The sequence below is a fragment of the Triplophysa dalaica genome, chromosome 4 (assembly GCF_015846415.1).
Source record: "Triplophysa dalaica isolate WHDGS20190420 chromosome 4, ASM1584641v1, whole genome shotgun sequence".
Lineage (NCBI taxonomy): Eukaryota > Metazoa > Chordata > Actinopteri > Cypriniformes > Nemacheilidae > Triplophysa > Triplophysa dalaica.
This window is the reverse complement of record NC_079545.1, coordinates 7,184,314-7,199,063: the sequence shown is the minus strand read 5'-3', so window position 1 is coordinate 7,199,063 and position 14,750 is coordinate 7,184,314. Positions and strand designations below refer to the sequence as shown.

Sequence of the window (14,750 nt, the reverse complement as noted above, 5' to 3'; positions counted from 1 at the left end):
TAAACCACACACGTATCAAAATAATCTACAGTATTTTTGTATTTTAAAAATACTAAAAACTACTTTTAATAGGGAGCATGACATTTCTTTGCAAACCTTCCATCCATCACTTGCCTATTTCATTTGATCTACCCCTTCACCATTACACTGACTGAGTAAAGGGATAGTTCACTCAAAATTCACAATTTAATTGCTGGGTGAAGTATCCCTTTAAGTAAACAATGTTTGATAGCAAATCATGGAATATATCTGACGTATGCAACCTGTTAACGGATCAAATATTCGCATATCCATGTGATCTCCCAGATAAAACTCAAACCGTGTCTACACCGGACGTGACACGACACAATAAAAGACAACAGAACATGTTAGCACCCATTTGTTTTAATTTTGTCCACAGAGAACACTGGATGCGGTCGTGGGGTCGCATCTGGTGTAGACACGGTGTCAGTTTTGAAGTAACCAACATTTTAAGGTTTATAGTTTGCGAACGACTCCTAATTGTATCCTAATTTAGCAATTTTGGTGTTTGGTTACAGCAACACTGACTCATTCACAAACAAGTAATTCAAAAGAATACAACTGATGGCTCATGTATTCACAGCAAAAAGTTTCTAACTAATCATCTGATTGTTAATCATAAATATAATAATATATAATGTCTCAGGCAGTCGTTCTTTCAATGGTATGTCAAATCATGATCCTACTATACAGCTTCTTCAATAAGGGTACAATATTCAGCAATCTAATTTTATCGTCATTGGACACCTATTTGGAAGTAAAAAGAGCATTTTAACATTTCAACAATAATTAAATGCTCAATATGTTTCGTAGCCACGTGTTTGAGACAAATATGTTTAAACAGAAACTTAATTTGAAATAGCAACAGAACTTGTCCATTTAAAAGCGGGATGTCGGATTTCTCATTGCCGTTGTTGATGTTCAAATAGCCAAAACAGACACACCCCTACCCCATCTTTCGATTTCGTCAGCGCTCGGCTCGACTGATGTCCATCCTGTGTACCTTCCTGCTGATTGGGTACAAGGTTGTTTTGGTACTCGGCCCGACTTTATCTAAACAAGCTGATACGGAAATCGGACACCGCCTATAAAGACCACAAGTCTCATTATCTACTGATGCCTTTCAACAAAACATTATGTAAATTGGCAAACTATTTAGCCTAGACTACCAAAACAAACACCCAAAACTTAACATAAAATCTGGCAGCCTACACGTTTCTATCCTTGACCACCTTTCTTCCATATGGATCTACTTTCTGTTTTAAAGTCTGGGCAAACTATTGAGTAGGTACCAATCAGGGGCCATATTTTTTGTCATCATTTATACATGAACAAAAAGTTTTTTTAACACTCATTTCAGAAAGTAAAACCCATATATTATATAATTCATTACACAGAGTGAAATATTTCAAGCCCTTATTTCTAGAAATTTTTATGATTATGGCTAAAAGATTATGAAAAACAAAAATTTAGTGTCTCAGAAAATTACAATATTACATAAGATCAATAGAAAACGTATATTCTAAACAGAAATGTCAGGCTTCTGAAAAGTATGTTCATTTCTATGCACTCAATACTTGGTTGGGCCTCTTTTGTGTGAATTACTGCATCAATGTGGCGTGGCATGGAGGCAATCAGCCGGTGGGGCTGCTCAGGTGTAATGGAAGCCCAGGTTCGAGAGTCTGGATGAAGAGTGGAGATGCATAGAATCCATCTTGCTTTAACTCTAGTGTGAAGTTTCCACGGTCAGTGTTGATTTGGGCTGCCATGTCATCTGCTGGTGTTGGTCCACTGTGTTTTCTGTAGTCAACAGTCAACGCAGCCATCTACCAGGAAATTTTACAGCACTTCATCCTTCCTTTTGCTGACAAGTTTTATGGAGATGCGGATTTCATTTCCCAGAAGGAAAACCACACTGCCAAAGGTACCAAAAGCTGGTTCAATGCCCATATTGGGACTATGCTTGATAGGCCAGTAAACCCACCTGACCTGAACCCCATAGAGAATCTATGGCGTATTGTCAAGAGGAAGATGAGAGACACTAGACCCAACAATGCAGACTGAAGACCGCCATCAAAGCAACATGGTCTTCCATTACACCTGGGCAGCCCCACAGACTGATTGCCTCCATGCCACACCACATTGAAGCAATAATTCATGGAAAAGGTGGCATTTTATTGATCTTATGGAATATTCTAATTTACAGACAATGAATTTGGGGTTTTCATTATCTGCAAGCCATAATCATCAAAACTTCAAGAAATAAAGGCTTGAAATACTATATAGGTTTCACTTTCTGAAATGATTGACAAAAAAATATTGACCCTTTCCATAATATATAGATTTTTTAATGTACCTGTATACATCTTGAAGTATTTCACAGTATTTTCAAACTATAAAAATACAATCACAAGTATTTTTATACAAAATATTAAGCTATTTTCATCAACCCTATTAAGTACAAATTTCAAAATACTTTTTTGTAAATAAAATACATGCATCATAAAAACTACCCCCGTCTAGAGGGACTTAGAAGTGGAACAAGTGTTGCAACAACGAAGTGATCGTTCCCCCAAAATAAAATTTATTTCATTTAATCACCCTCTTATATCAAACCTGTATGACTTTCTTCCACAGAACATGTTTTGAGGAATATTGTTAACTGGCAATTACCCCCATTCACTTGCACTGGTTTAGTGTTCATACAATAGAAGTGAATAGGGGCCTGTGCGGTTCGGTTACCGACTTTCTTCAAAATATCTTTGGTGTTCTGCGGTAGAAAGAAAGCCATAAAAGTTTGAAATGACAGATTTTTTGGGGTGAACCATCACTTTAAACAGGGACAAATTAATAAGAGCATATTTAAGTACATACCCTTACAGTTATTAAAACGGCATTAAAATATTTTCAATATATATGCTTGTGCATTATCTTTATTGTGTTGCTAACCACTTGTGCAGATCCACAGCGAAACTATTAAATCACAATGAAACCATATAATATCTGATTTTTTTTATTTTTCATGATTAAATAATCAGCCAAGAACTTTAATAGGACCAAGCGTCATTGTTTTGGACTTTGTTGAATCTAAAAGAAAAAAGAACAGCAATTAAAAAAATAGAAAAGCAATATTTATTTTACATTTCAATTCAATCCTTAACCATCTTGAACAGCATACCTCCACTGACAGACCCATTCGGCAGTCTACTTCCTCTACTCCACTTGGTGAGTGGTTTCTCGTTGAGATGACAAACAGTCTCACAGCATTTACAAACCTCATCCTTACCATCCACACTCGACCACCTGCAGTAGCAACAAATTCAGTTTACAATGAATTATGTAAATGGTGATCATTGAACAGCAAGCTACAATTCATTCACATTTATTGTGAATAAACAGTCACCCCGCCAAGTAACACTTGTTGCAAAAAAAAAAAAAAATCCAACTTTACTTGCATATGCTTGAATATATAACGTGACCACAGGTGTGGTAAAGTTTTAAATGTGACATTTACATAATTACAATACGGAAATGAAGAATTCTCCCATAAAGACCATTTTTGGTCTCTTGTAGTTCTAGTGTAATCTTTTAATCTTGAGATTTTAAAACATTAGTTTCATTTTCTGGTAGTTTTTATCACTAAAGATAACATTAACTATTGATTACAGTGAAGATTTAAAGGATGTTTCAATATCTCTGCTAGTCAACAGATTTCATCACCTAAACTGTGCTTATCCACATCATGGGTGATCGCCACTACTTTAAGAAAACCTGATGATGGTCCTTTCAGTGGTTTTAGACAAAAACCTACACATACCTGTGTCCAGAGTAGGTACAGGCCTTGTTCACATCATTCACAGTCAGATCAACAACCTTCAGATTGCATGTGATATAGATCTAAATTGTAAAAATCAAGCAGCAAAAGCAATCCTTACTAAAACATTAATATCGTATTCAACTAACAAATTTAAATAAAATTTGATCACGTTTGTTCATCACTTAAAAATGAGATTCTATGGCATTTTAAAGGCTTACAGAGTTTCTACGGTCTTCATTGAAACGGAAAGCATCCATCTGCATCTGAAGAACGTTGTTTTGTTTTCGTGGCATGAATCGGGCACTGGAGCCTGCCGATTTTGAGCCAACAAGACATCTACAGCACAAGTTTGTTAAACATGAGTATAAATTATTATTCTGCACAATCATCAGGTTAAATCTGGATTCCATCGAGGGCAACATTTCCGAGCAAAGGTAATGTCATTTGCTTTACATTGAGGTTCTTCAGCAAACTAATTGACCAGTATACCACAGAATTCATCATCTTCTAAAAGAGTTTTATGTTTTCATCTGTGGCATCACTGTCAGTTCTTTATATTTCTTGACTAACCCATGATTCTGAACGAACACATAGCGGGGCACTGATGCAGAATCAGGTTTCAGGGTTGCCACACAACTGTCCATTATCAATCTGAATGGAGCAGGCTCTGCAGTCTCAAAAGAAGCCTGGATATTCATAATTTCACCAAGGTGGTAGACTCTTGAAGACGTTTTACTCCTCCAATCATCTAAGAGACAATTAAAGAGAAAATGGGTCAAAACGGAAGAAAATTGTGAAAAATTCTGCATAATCTTACACGCAGATACCCTTCATAAGCTCAAAGGAAAAACGGATCCCTTCCAGAGTTGATTTTGTAGTCAATGGCCCCTCGGATGGTCTCACGTGAATACTGCTTACAAAGTGAGTCCTGTGTTGTATAAAGAAAACAATTCTGTAGGCAGCAGTGCAATAAATCATTAACATAGAGTGGGACTACAAACCTTTTGTAGTGACATTCAACAGGAATTGCAGCTTCACTTGTCCGGGCAATACCATAACGGTTCTGCTCCGGTGTGTAGATCAGTTGATTTGAATATACCAGATGATCTCCATCAATCTGAGAATTAAATAAGGAATTCATGACATCGGGGGCTTTAACCACCGGAGTTTGAGGTCCTCCCAACATTCGAATCAATTTACAACAGTTTTGACAATTTCGGTTGACACACAGAACATCTGCAATAATACCAAAATTTCTTTCGTACATACCCATAGCTCAGAGCCACACTGATGCAAATCAGCTTCAATCACATATTCAGTATCACTGTACGGAGACACTTTGCAGCTTTTGGTTGAGCGGCCGAGCTGCAGTTCGTTGGCAGTGATCCGACGCCCGGTCGAGTGAAGATCAGCACGAATGATCACAATCATGGTCCGCTCAGTGCAAATTACCTGCACAGGTGCATCTTTGCTCGTGGCCACGTCTTTATGGACATCTCTCGGCAAAGGCGCAGTTTTGTACTCTCTAGAATCTGGTCCTATCATAGGTCCCTCTTTTAAGTTACGGATGGCACATGTAACATAAATACATAACAGAACAATAGTCCCTATCCTTAAACTATCTGTCCTGGCCATGGCAGAAAGAAAGACACTTCGTAAACGAAGCAGGAAAGACGCATGCGCACCGAGGTGGTAATTTATGGGGTCTCTGCAGGGCGTCTCCCAATTAATGGAAGATTTCGAACTAGTATAGTATAGGTGTTTTTAATTTGGCTTGAGAAGAAGGCGAGAGTAGGCGGGTGCAGTAAGGGGAGGAGTAAAAGCAGCGACCGGAAGTATTGCCGTTTCTTAATATGCGTTCTTCAGGGCTCTCGTGTCCTCGCTCTACGTCATCAATAGCCGTCAAAGTCCGGTTCCAAAACTCAAGAACACAAGAACAGAGAATGCATGGGCTTTGTCCCAATTATATGGAAGGCCGTTTGGGCAAATATTGATTTAGACGTAACGTGAACAAACGATATATCGTGTGGACGCATTACTGCCCCTACAGACGTATTTGCTGCATCCCAGTTCGCATACTGTGCGTCCTAAATATTATTCGTAAATAGAATTAGTACGTCCCAAGTCATAGTATACTGAAATTAGTATGTTCAAAGTACCCGGATGTTACTGTTTCCTGGTGAAAAATCGAAGTGTGAATCCATGGACACTTAACGGATGATATAACCCTACATGGTTTTTAGTCACGCTACACTAAATCAAATTAACCAGAAGGATTGATTAATCAAATTAAATAAAAGATGCGTCGCTAAATTAATAAATGTAAGCATACAGTGAACCATACATACGAAAAAATAAATGAATAAATACTTAAATGCAAGGAAGAGCTGTAATTTGATGTTCGTGACAGTTAAGGATTACAGTCGTCTAGGCAACAATGGCCACTTCCGTTTCACGTTAGTATGTCCCAATCCGTCCATACAGTTTTGGTACGTACTAAAATGTATATACTTTTCCATAACAAAAACAGTACATATTTTAGGGGCATCGTATGTGTAGGCGAATTGGGACACAGCAGTAATTTCGTGTACAGACGTTAGACACGTGGACGCGTAATTGCTTGCAGACGTGTAAACCCAAGACTTCCGCTGTCAAAATAAATAACATCAAGCAACGTAGCCCTTTCCATTTTTATTTTAGCAAGGCCTTCATTGTTTATTTGGATGTTTAAGGGTTTTAATTATAATACATTGCTTTATAATATGATGATATTTTAATACATTTAGATATTCATAAAAACCCGTTAAAAATATAGCATATATGACGCACTCTACTTATATTGAAATATAATTAATTATAATGAAGACAAAATAGCCACATACAGTAAATAAATTAAAAAGAAAACAGTGTAAATTGGTTTAAATCATTTTATTGTCCTTGTGAATTAGGACTTTATGAACGATGGTATGTTATATTCTTATGCACTGAAATTCAACTGTTTATGCATATTCATTTATTTGTATATACACAATACCTAATGACTATAATGTGTTATTTAACATTTCAATATAATACAGAAGCGGCGTTGTTCAGATTTACAGAGCCCAGGGACAACTAGCCTAAATATAAATCTACTACAAAACATATGACGCTTAATACCATAAGTAAGAAAATGCACTCTATTAAGTTTTTATTCTTGAACAGTGCACTAAGTAAATATAGCCAAAATTGTTTTCTCTTATTACTACCCGCCTTAAAAAGCAAAAATTCTTATTTTGGGGGCGTTATAGTCTGCGTGACTGCGTTGGCCAATGCCAACAATAGTCTCTTCACAACCCTGTTGAAAAAAACCCGGCATAAATTGGTTGGTAGGTTTTGAAGTATGGTAGCTGGTTTTAGCTGGTCATGTGCTAGTCTAAGATGGTCCTAGTGTGGTTTAAGATGGTCCTAAACTAGCACATAACGATTTTAGGTATTAGCTCATGACCATCTTAAACCAGCCAACATGCTTCAAACCCTAACCAGCAAATGCTGTTTTTCTCAGGGTTTTTTAACAGTGTCCCTCAAAGGTCTTTACACCAACCTTTTCAGTTCTTTAGCATTTGACTCTGTCCTAACAGAACCTGACAAGGGTCTTGAAACGGAATCCAAAAAAATATATATTTGTAGTAACGGCACATAATTAAGCTTATGAAATTAGGCTTAACTACAATATAGCCCACTGTTTAAGGATGAAATGATTCCATCTCATTTGTGGGTTAGATAACAGTACAATACATAACATAAGAATTAAGTGATCAAAATGAAACATTCTGGCAGATATATACAATTATAAATTAGCTAAATGATAAAACTGGCCTCAATATCCTTCCCATTCATTAACTCAATAAGGATCTTACGACTATGGGTCCTCATACACCAGGTACAACGAGAGTTTTTGCTAGTTTCAGCCCAAAGCGGTTCTCATTTTCCCATCCTGCATTGTTTAAATAGCAATTGCATTTGTGCTCTTACGTGCGCCCAAGGTTGTGTTGGTCTAAAAAAAGAGAGATTTGTAATAGTGTTGATATTTTGAGGAACTGAAAATAGACTGCGCCATAGACCAACTAAAACCTGGTCTAATGTAAAAAAAGTGCAATATTTTTTTGTCATTTAAAGAGTGCATTAGTAGAAAATGCACCTCTGGGAAGTTCCTAAACGCACTTTCACTATTACAAAGAGGGAAGCGCAGTAGCATAAATAAAATAAATGGAGTATAATGTAAAAGATGATTATTGTGGACAAAAGAAAAATCCAGCTTGTCCTGTAGATGCCTTTCCTCTCTGGAGAAGCGTCCAGTCTTTGCTCTTGCAGTGTAAATAACGAATACGCCATGGTGAGTGCGCAACCTGTTCTAAAAGGAAATTAGGGATGACTGAAAAACGCCAAAAAAAAAAAAAAACACCCATTACTCAAGAAAATCGGGACAACCTGGGTAGACCATGAGCCCAGACACAGACCATTTTCCGGTCATTAAGATAGCAAAAGTGGAATCAGACACACCCTCAGTGGACTTGATAGACCATGCGCTTAGATCGTGAAAATTAAGGCCCTATTTGTTGAATAGATCTTATGCTAATTCTCCAGTTTTGAGACATTGGCTAAAACAAAGACGTCTGTACACAAAATTACATTTTTAGGCACAATAACATCCACGCATTGTTTTGTCTGTACACATTACATCTAAAGTATTTGCCAAAACGGCCTTCCATACCAGGCTGCCTCGCCGTCGCAAGTTTTTGGCGCACACAAGTAAAACATCATAGCAAGGCGGACGCAACTCAGACATTTCTAACCGGCATGCATCTTGTGCTGATCGTCGGTGATCGAATCTGTGCATCATTTTGCCATCTCAAACAAGCCTACTGTAAAAGCACATGTTTACCCCCCTTTGTTAAATGCAGTTCTGTAAATGAGGCAAAAGCAAACTAAATGAGAAAGTCATTTATTTATGAAACTAGATCAAAATGGTGAAAATGCATTACATCTTATGACCGACTTGAGGATGTTTTACTAAACCAGAGTTCGATCGAATGTAATATGTAGTAGTATCTATAGCCTTTAGATTATAGGAGATTATAAGCATCAGCTCGCTCCACATCATCCGGTGGTAAAGTGCTTGTCCCCGGTGCATGCAATTCAAAGGATTTCTAATTGGCTGGGGCACGAGTTGTGAACATCTCTTCAAAATCTGAAAGACAAAAGCAGCTCATGGAAACATGCATTGCAAAAAAGGAGATGTGCCATGTCTACCCCCATAAAACGACTAAACATTATAATCTTACCTTCTGGCAAGTCTTTATTGTTCCACAGGTGTCTACCATCTTGTTCAGCATTTTTCTCTGCTTCAGAGAGGTCATCATCTGCAACATTTCCTGTTTCACCATGATCCTCCTCAGCCTCATTCACCTCATTCACCTCGTTGTCGTCATACTTTCCTTTCTCCGGTTTTGCCTCACTTTTAGCGATCATGGGTTTTTCAGTGGTTTCCAAAGAGGGGGTAGGAGTTACATCCCCTTCAGAGTCTGATTGAAATGATCTTCGTTTAGGCAACCTCACACATGCAACCTTATTGCCAAAAATAAGTTTTAAAACCAAAGGAAACTGTAGCATATTTCATATACAAACCCATCTCTGCTGTGACACCATTTGTCCATATGATGTTATGAGGCATTGGTTTCTTGTCTTTGAGATAAGGCAAGGGAGGAACTCCCTGCTTCACTCGAGGGGGAGGCAAAAATCCCATTTTGGTATTCTTTGAAAATATGGCAAGCGGACCCAGAGTTTTTTCCTGTTCCCATCCTATAGGCAAAGTCATCAAAACAGTCTAATTTGCATTGTCAATGTAATGATAGCATGGATAACATATCGGCTCTAAAGACTTAAAATGGTAAGTGGAAATAAAAACAGAAAGCACTGACAACCCTTAATTACCAGCACATCTTACCCACTGATTCGCCCTCTTCCTCCTGAGGGATAATGATACTGCTCCATGAAGGAGCAGAGTTACTTGATGTTTTCACAGATTTAACCAAATCTCCAGAACCTGCTTGTGTTCTAGGTTGGAATTTCATGAGCCTTTGGGCAGATGAGGCCTGGTCTGATGTGGGATGAGAAGGGGGCCCAGATTGTTCCAGTGTAGAGCGGAAAGATGGAGCAAACTCCTTCTGACTTTGGCAGCTGTAACAAGCCCAATCACCTCCATCTGCAGACTTCCAGCTTGTAAAATAAAAAGGGAAGAAAAAATGTGTTCACAGAAGAATGCTCTAGCCGTAACAGTTGGTAAGTACATAACTATTCAATGCAATGTTCCCACAACGTTTGACCAATAAATTTCCATAATTTTCCCAGTCATCTACAATACTCAAGTTAGTTTTGAGATTGCACTCCCCATCACTTTTATAATGGTTTTAAGACATCTGGAAATTTATAAATCTGATGTGGGAACCTGAAATATACAATTACTAAAGAACAGCTGCAAGTCACCTTCCGTCGATGAAGGAACATGCTTTATGAGTGGGATTAACTACATCCATAACAGGGTAAGCTTGAAGAGTACAAGTGATGTATATCTGCATGACAAAGGGAAGTATGTGAGTAACATCAAATCTATTTTGGTACAGCAAATGATTCCCACGCCAACATTAACCTAAATTATCAACGAAAAACACCAAATCAGACCCTAGACCAGTGGTTCTCAACTCGGGCCCGTGAGATCCATTTTCCTGCAGAGTTTAGCCCGAACTCTGATATAAAACACCTGAACAAGCTAATCAGTGTCTTTAGCAATAGACTCGTTCAATTTAATGCGGCGCTGCGCAAATCAACGTATGACATTTAAGTACCGCGAGAGCAATTGAAGTGCAGATTTGAATCGCTCTCGCAGTACTTTAATGCAATATGCCAAACAATCTGTGCAGCCCTACATTAAGTTGAACGCGTCTGTTCCTGAAGTCACTGATTAGCCTCAACAGGTGTTTAATCACAGTTGGGGCTAAACTCTGCAGGAAAATGGATCTCGCGGGCCAGAGTTGAGAACCACTGCCCTAGACACTATATACACCTCTGGCCTCTCCTCTTTGTGGAACTTGAAGGCATCGAGCTGGAGTTGAAGTTTGTCATTCCGAATTCTGGGCAGGAAGCGAGATTTTGAGGCCGTTAGCTGTCCATCCGTAAGACACCTAAGGGGGAGAAGTGTTTGTAAATGAGTCTAGGGGTTTGGGAAAGGGACAACCAGTAGCAAAATCAATAAAGTAGAATGCATTCTCCTTTACCTACAAGCACAAATTGCATTTCTTTTTCAGAACAAAACAGGAATTCCAAACACTAAGTAATACACACACACTGTACCTCACAAAGCCATGGGATCCAACTTACATGCCAAAGGTTCATACTTACTGCAACTATCATACTAGCATTTAAAAACATCTAGAAGATACGCAAATGATAAATTTAAAAACACAATTTTACGCCTTCTGCAAAGACACAAAACATATTTTTAATGACACAAAATGCAGATTGAACATACTCTAATAAACGCACTTACCCATGGTTTTCAATAAATGTGTATCTTGGAACAGAGTTAACATCTGGAGCCACTGTAGCGACACAGCTCTCAAAATACACATTGAGTTTAGTGTGATGATATTGAAGAACAGAAGCCTCAATGTTTATGATGTCTCCCAGAAAATACACCGATGATGGCCGTTCATTCTGCCAATCGGCTGCACAAGAGGAAAATAACATCTTTACCATACCATCTAGAACAATGCGAGTTAGAAGTAGCAACACTATCATGGCATGAGGGCAGTTAAAGAACAACAATCCAGTGTTTGTCATTTTCACTGCATTTAATGTTCGCCGTCTTGAGTATCAACTACATATCCATTGTGTCCTAAATCTATTGCGTTTCAAAATCTTCTAAAATGTCAATGGTTTGAATGTTAATTCAAACTGTACTACTCCGCAATGAGTGTGATATTGAAAGTAAAAGTAGAAGTATTAGCTTAATTTGTATCCAAGTAAACATATAACAGACTAAAAAAATATACTCAAAAGTATAAAAAAAAAAACTTAAAGTAAAGAGAGTAGTTGTAATTAATTCCTTCCCCCTGCACTACACATACTTGTCATTAGCTTTAGTGAAAACTGCAAGTTTTCCACTGCAGATTGTGTTGAGCTGTAGGAAATCCACGTTGGTCGTATAGGGTTACTGGTTACATCAAACTTCCTGAGATAAGACACCAACAAATATTAACATGTTACAAGGGGGTACCAAAAGATAAGCCAAAGTACTATGGTTTGTTGATCGTATCAGAGCATTGTTGAAAAAACCTGGATTTAAACACTGATGAAATGAACCAATATTTATAGGATTAAGCAAATGGATTATCCTACTACCGGCTATAATAGCATTCAATCGGAACCACTGACTCCTCCAGACGTATCACCCCGTCTGAAGATAGTTGTGGAGAGAAGATGAGGAAGTTGGTGTAAATAAGGGAGTCGTCGGTCATCTGAACAAAAGTAACAAGGTGCCCAAGTTTTATGTCTTAGGTTCTGAATAAATGAAATACTGCATCATTAGAAAGCAAGCAAGGAAATGATGCACATACCCAGTGTTGAGTCCCACAGTCAGTGAGTTCAGCAGCTATACTGTACGTGTCATTCGAGAACGCCCTCACTCTGCACGCAGGTATGGGTTGAGTCTCAAGGCCCAGCCGCAGCTCGGCAGCATCCACGGGTAGACCAACTTGAAAAAGATCCGCTTTAATAGCGATTTCCATATAATTCTCGTGGCAGGTAACGGCTACAGTTTTAACACGTGTAATCTGTCTCAACAGTGAATCTTTAACTTGGTTTAAGGGTTTCCTTAACGATAAATGTTCGCTCATCTGCGACTGACCGGCTGGATAGTGTATACGGGGCTCAAAGCTCCGCGGAAAGGCTCTCACATCACTAAACTTTACTGTTAAAGTCAGGATTAGGAGATGCGATATCAAACTTTCGGTCATCATCCTCGGATAATTTAAAAGAGCCAAATCTGCACCCTAAAACCCCGCACAAGCTAAGCGAAGCCCCAATCCACTTCCGATCCTTTAAATGAAGAAGTAAGCATATATTCATGGAGTGACATAATTACTAATTGGTCGTTGAGTTGGATAATTAATGTCTGTCCCGCTTGTTTAATAAGGCTGAAGACGTGTTCGACTTCACGGGCAGCTGCGCTGCACTGACCTATCGGCGTATGACATCACGGTACCGCGAGAGTAGCTGTGTCCAGATGAACTTGGAGTACGGGGGCTGCAACCTTCTAAGGTCGAGGACTTAAAAACGATGACTTGTTCTTCAAAACACGCAGCCTCAAAAGTCCAAGAACCGAATAGTTTTTTTAAATGCTTTATTGAACATTTTGTTTTAACAAAACAATGTTACAACAGAAGCTTTACATTAAGAATCACTTGGATTAATGAAAAGAGAGAAAATAAAAAAAACATTACCATGGCTTGAAACAGACAAGACAAGAGAAAAAAATAAAAGAAATAATAATAATAAAACAAAACAAAAACATGATAGGGATTTACACAAATAATAAAAATATTACAAATTAAATAGGTTGAAAAGCTTATAAGTAGGTCAAATTGTACGTAAATGTAAAAGTTCTTTGTGCTTTTATATTGGAAGAAAACATTATTGTTTTTAAATACAGTTTTATCTCTTGTAGAAAGACTATAAAAATAGTGAAATGAGACGGTCTAGCCTTGCATAGAATTTCCTAATTGCGTCACCTGCTGCTCCTGTTGCTCCTGTGACTTTTTTAAACAAATACGGAGCCAGAAAAATTATATTTTATTTTAGAGAAATTGACATGTTCATAATAGCCCGACAGTATAATAAATTAACCAACATTAGAAATTTAAAACACAATAATGCACCCATAATGTTAATTAACAACATCACATATAATATTAAAACACTGAAATGGACCGTTTTTGTGAATTACATACTTTTTTTAACTAAAGTTTTGAATGATTATTTCAAAATTTCAAGACGTTACAGGCGCGCAATGAATCTCGGGATAGCCAAAGCTGTGAAGGATACATTCGTTCTATCCTTAAAACCCCGCGGAAATAAGGCCGCATTTTGGTGCTGCATTTGAAGCAACCTTTGAATCGGGACAGCATTACGAGCCTTCAGTCGCGCTGCTGTGACGCAATCGGTCTTAAAATGCAGCCTTCTAAGCACGCACCCCCCGACTTTGGACACATCTAATTAGTCAAAACTTGTGGCTCTCACGGTACTTGGTGTCATGCGGATCAGCTTGCGCAAAACCGCATCAAGTCGTAGCACCCTGATTCTTGGGCGAACATATATTTACTTATTTAAACGAATAACAATGACGTACAGTTTCGTTTTTTCCGCTCTTACCTTCTGCGCACGTTTTCCGTTTTTAGACCTGGCCATAAAGCCTTAATATAGTCAACGTTCATACGGAACGCGCTCTTTTGATCAACTCACTGAGATGGCTGGTTTGTGTTTTCCTGTTAAGCCTGCATTTCTCATATTTACATTTGTACATTAATTTACTTTTATTAAAAATAAATGATTATCGTCTTTGAATTACCTTTCTCCTATGAAAGTACTAATTAAATGTTATATTAACATAAAGATCAACGTTTGCCAAATAAAATACTGCTGAATATTAATATTTTAATACACTTTTATTTGATCAAGTATGTGTCATAAACAGTTCGTGTTTGCGGACAGCGGGAACCGTTTGCAGGCTGACTAATGGATGACGAAGCAATCGATCTTGTCATTAAAGAGGCATAAGAATTAAACGACATAAACATTATGATTGGTCTCGTAATAT

At 38.0% G+C, this 14,750-nt stretch overlaps 2 protein-coding genes across 3 annotated transcripts; both read right to left on the bottom strand.

Annotated features, from left to right (window-relative positions):
- Positions 1 to 2,531: 2,531 nt before the first annotated feature.
- LOC130419789 (zona pellucida sperm-binding protein 3-like) lies at positions 2,532 to 6,216 on the bottom strand. Its single transcript, XM_056746762.1, has 8 exons — positions 5,108 to 6,216; positions 4,840 to 4,955; positions 4,666 to 4,766; positions 4,409 to 4,586; positions 4,057 to 4,174; positions 3,839 to 3,918; positions 3,200 to 3,324; positions 2,532 to 3,108 (listed from the first exon to the last, which is right to left on the bottom strand). The coding sequence occupies exons 1-8, from the start codon at positions 5,471 to 5,473 to the stop codon at positions 3,056 to 3,058; spliced, it is 1,137 nt and encodes a 378-aa protein (XP_056602740.1). The 5' UTR covers positions 5,474 to 6,216; the 3' UTR covers positions 2,532 to 3,055.
- Positions 6,217 to 8,806: 2,590 nt separating this feature from the next.
- Positions 8,807 to 14,650, bottom strand: LOC130418990 (zona pellucida sperm-binding protein 3-like). 2 transcript variants are annotated; one of them, XM_056745316.1, is made up of 11 exons: positions 14,306 to 14,650; positions 12,493 to 12,629; positions 12,278 to 12,393; positions 12,004 to 12,107; positions 11,424 to 11,601; positions 10,941 to 11,058; positions 10,364 to 10,449; positions 9,825 to 10,096; positions 9,506 to 9,679; positions 9,163 to 9,402; positions 8,807 to 9,068 (listed from the first exon to the last, which is right to left on the bottom strand). In XM_056745316.1, the coding sequence occupies exons 3-11, from the start codon at positions 12,391 to 12,393 to the stop codon at positions 9,028 to 9,030; spliced, it is 1,329 nt and encodes a 442-aa protein (XP_056601294.1). In that variant the 5' UTR covers positions 12,493 to 12,629; positions 14,306 to 14,650; the 3' UTR covers positions 8,807 to 9,027. The 2 variants fall into 2 exon arrangements, with proteins under 2 accessions (XP_056601294.1, XP_056601292.1); XM_056745314.1 differs by lacking the exon at positions 14,306 to 14,650 and having other exon boundaries at positions 12,493 to 13,297.
- Between the last annotated feature and the right edge of the window lie 100 nt (positions 14,651 to 14,750).

Bases quoted from the DNA above. Each gene is read 5' to 3' on its own strand.
- LOC130419789 (XM_056746762.1), bottom strand. From the start codon at position 5,473: ATGGCCAGGACAGATAGTTTAAGGATAGGGACTATTGTTCTGTTATGT. The intron at 3,919-4,056 runs GTAAGCCTTTAA...TTTACAATTTAG, and splicing joins ATGAAGACCGTAGAAACTCT to ATCTATATCACATGCAATCT. The intron at 3,325-3,838 runs GTATGTGTAGGT...TTGCTACTGCAG, and splicing joins TGTACCTACTCTGGACACAG to GTGGTCGAGTGTGGATGGTA.
- LOC130418990 (XM_056745314.1), bottom strand. From the start codon at position 12,894: ATGATGACCGAAAGTTTGATATCGCATCTCCTAATCCTGACTTTAACA. The intron at 11,602-12,003 runs GTATGTGTAGTG...CCTCTTGTGCAG, and splicing joins TTCACTAAAGCTAATGACAA to CCGATTGGCAGAATGAACGG. The intron at 9,680-9,824 runs GTAAGATGTGCT...CTTTGCCTATAG, and splicing joins GGAAGAGGGCGAATCAGTGG to GATGGGAACAGGAAAAAACT.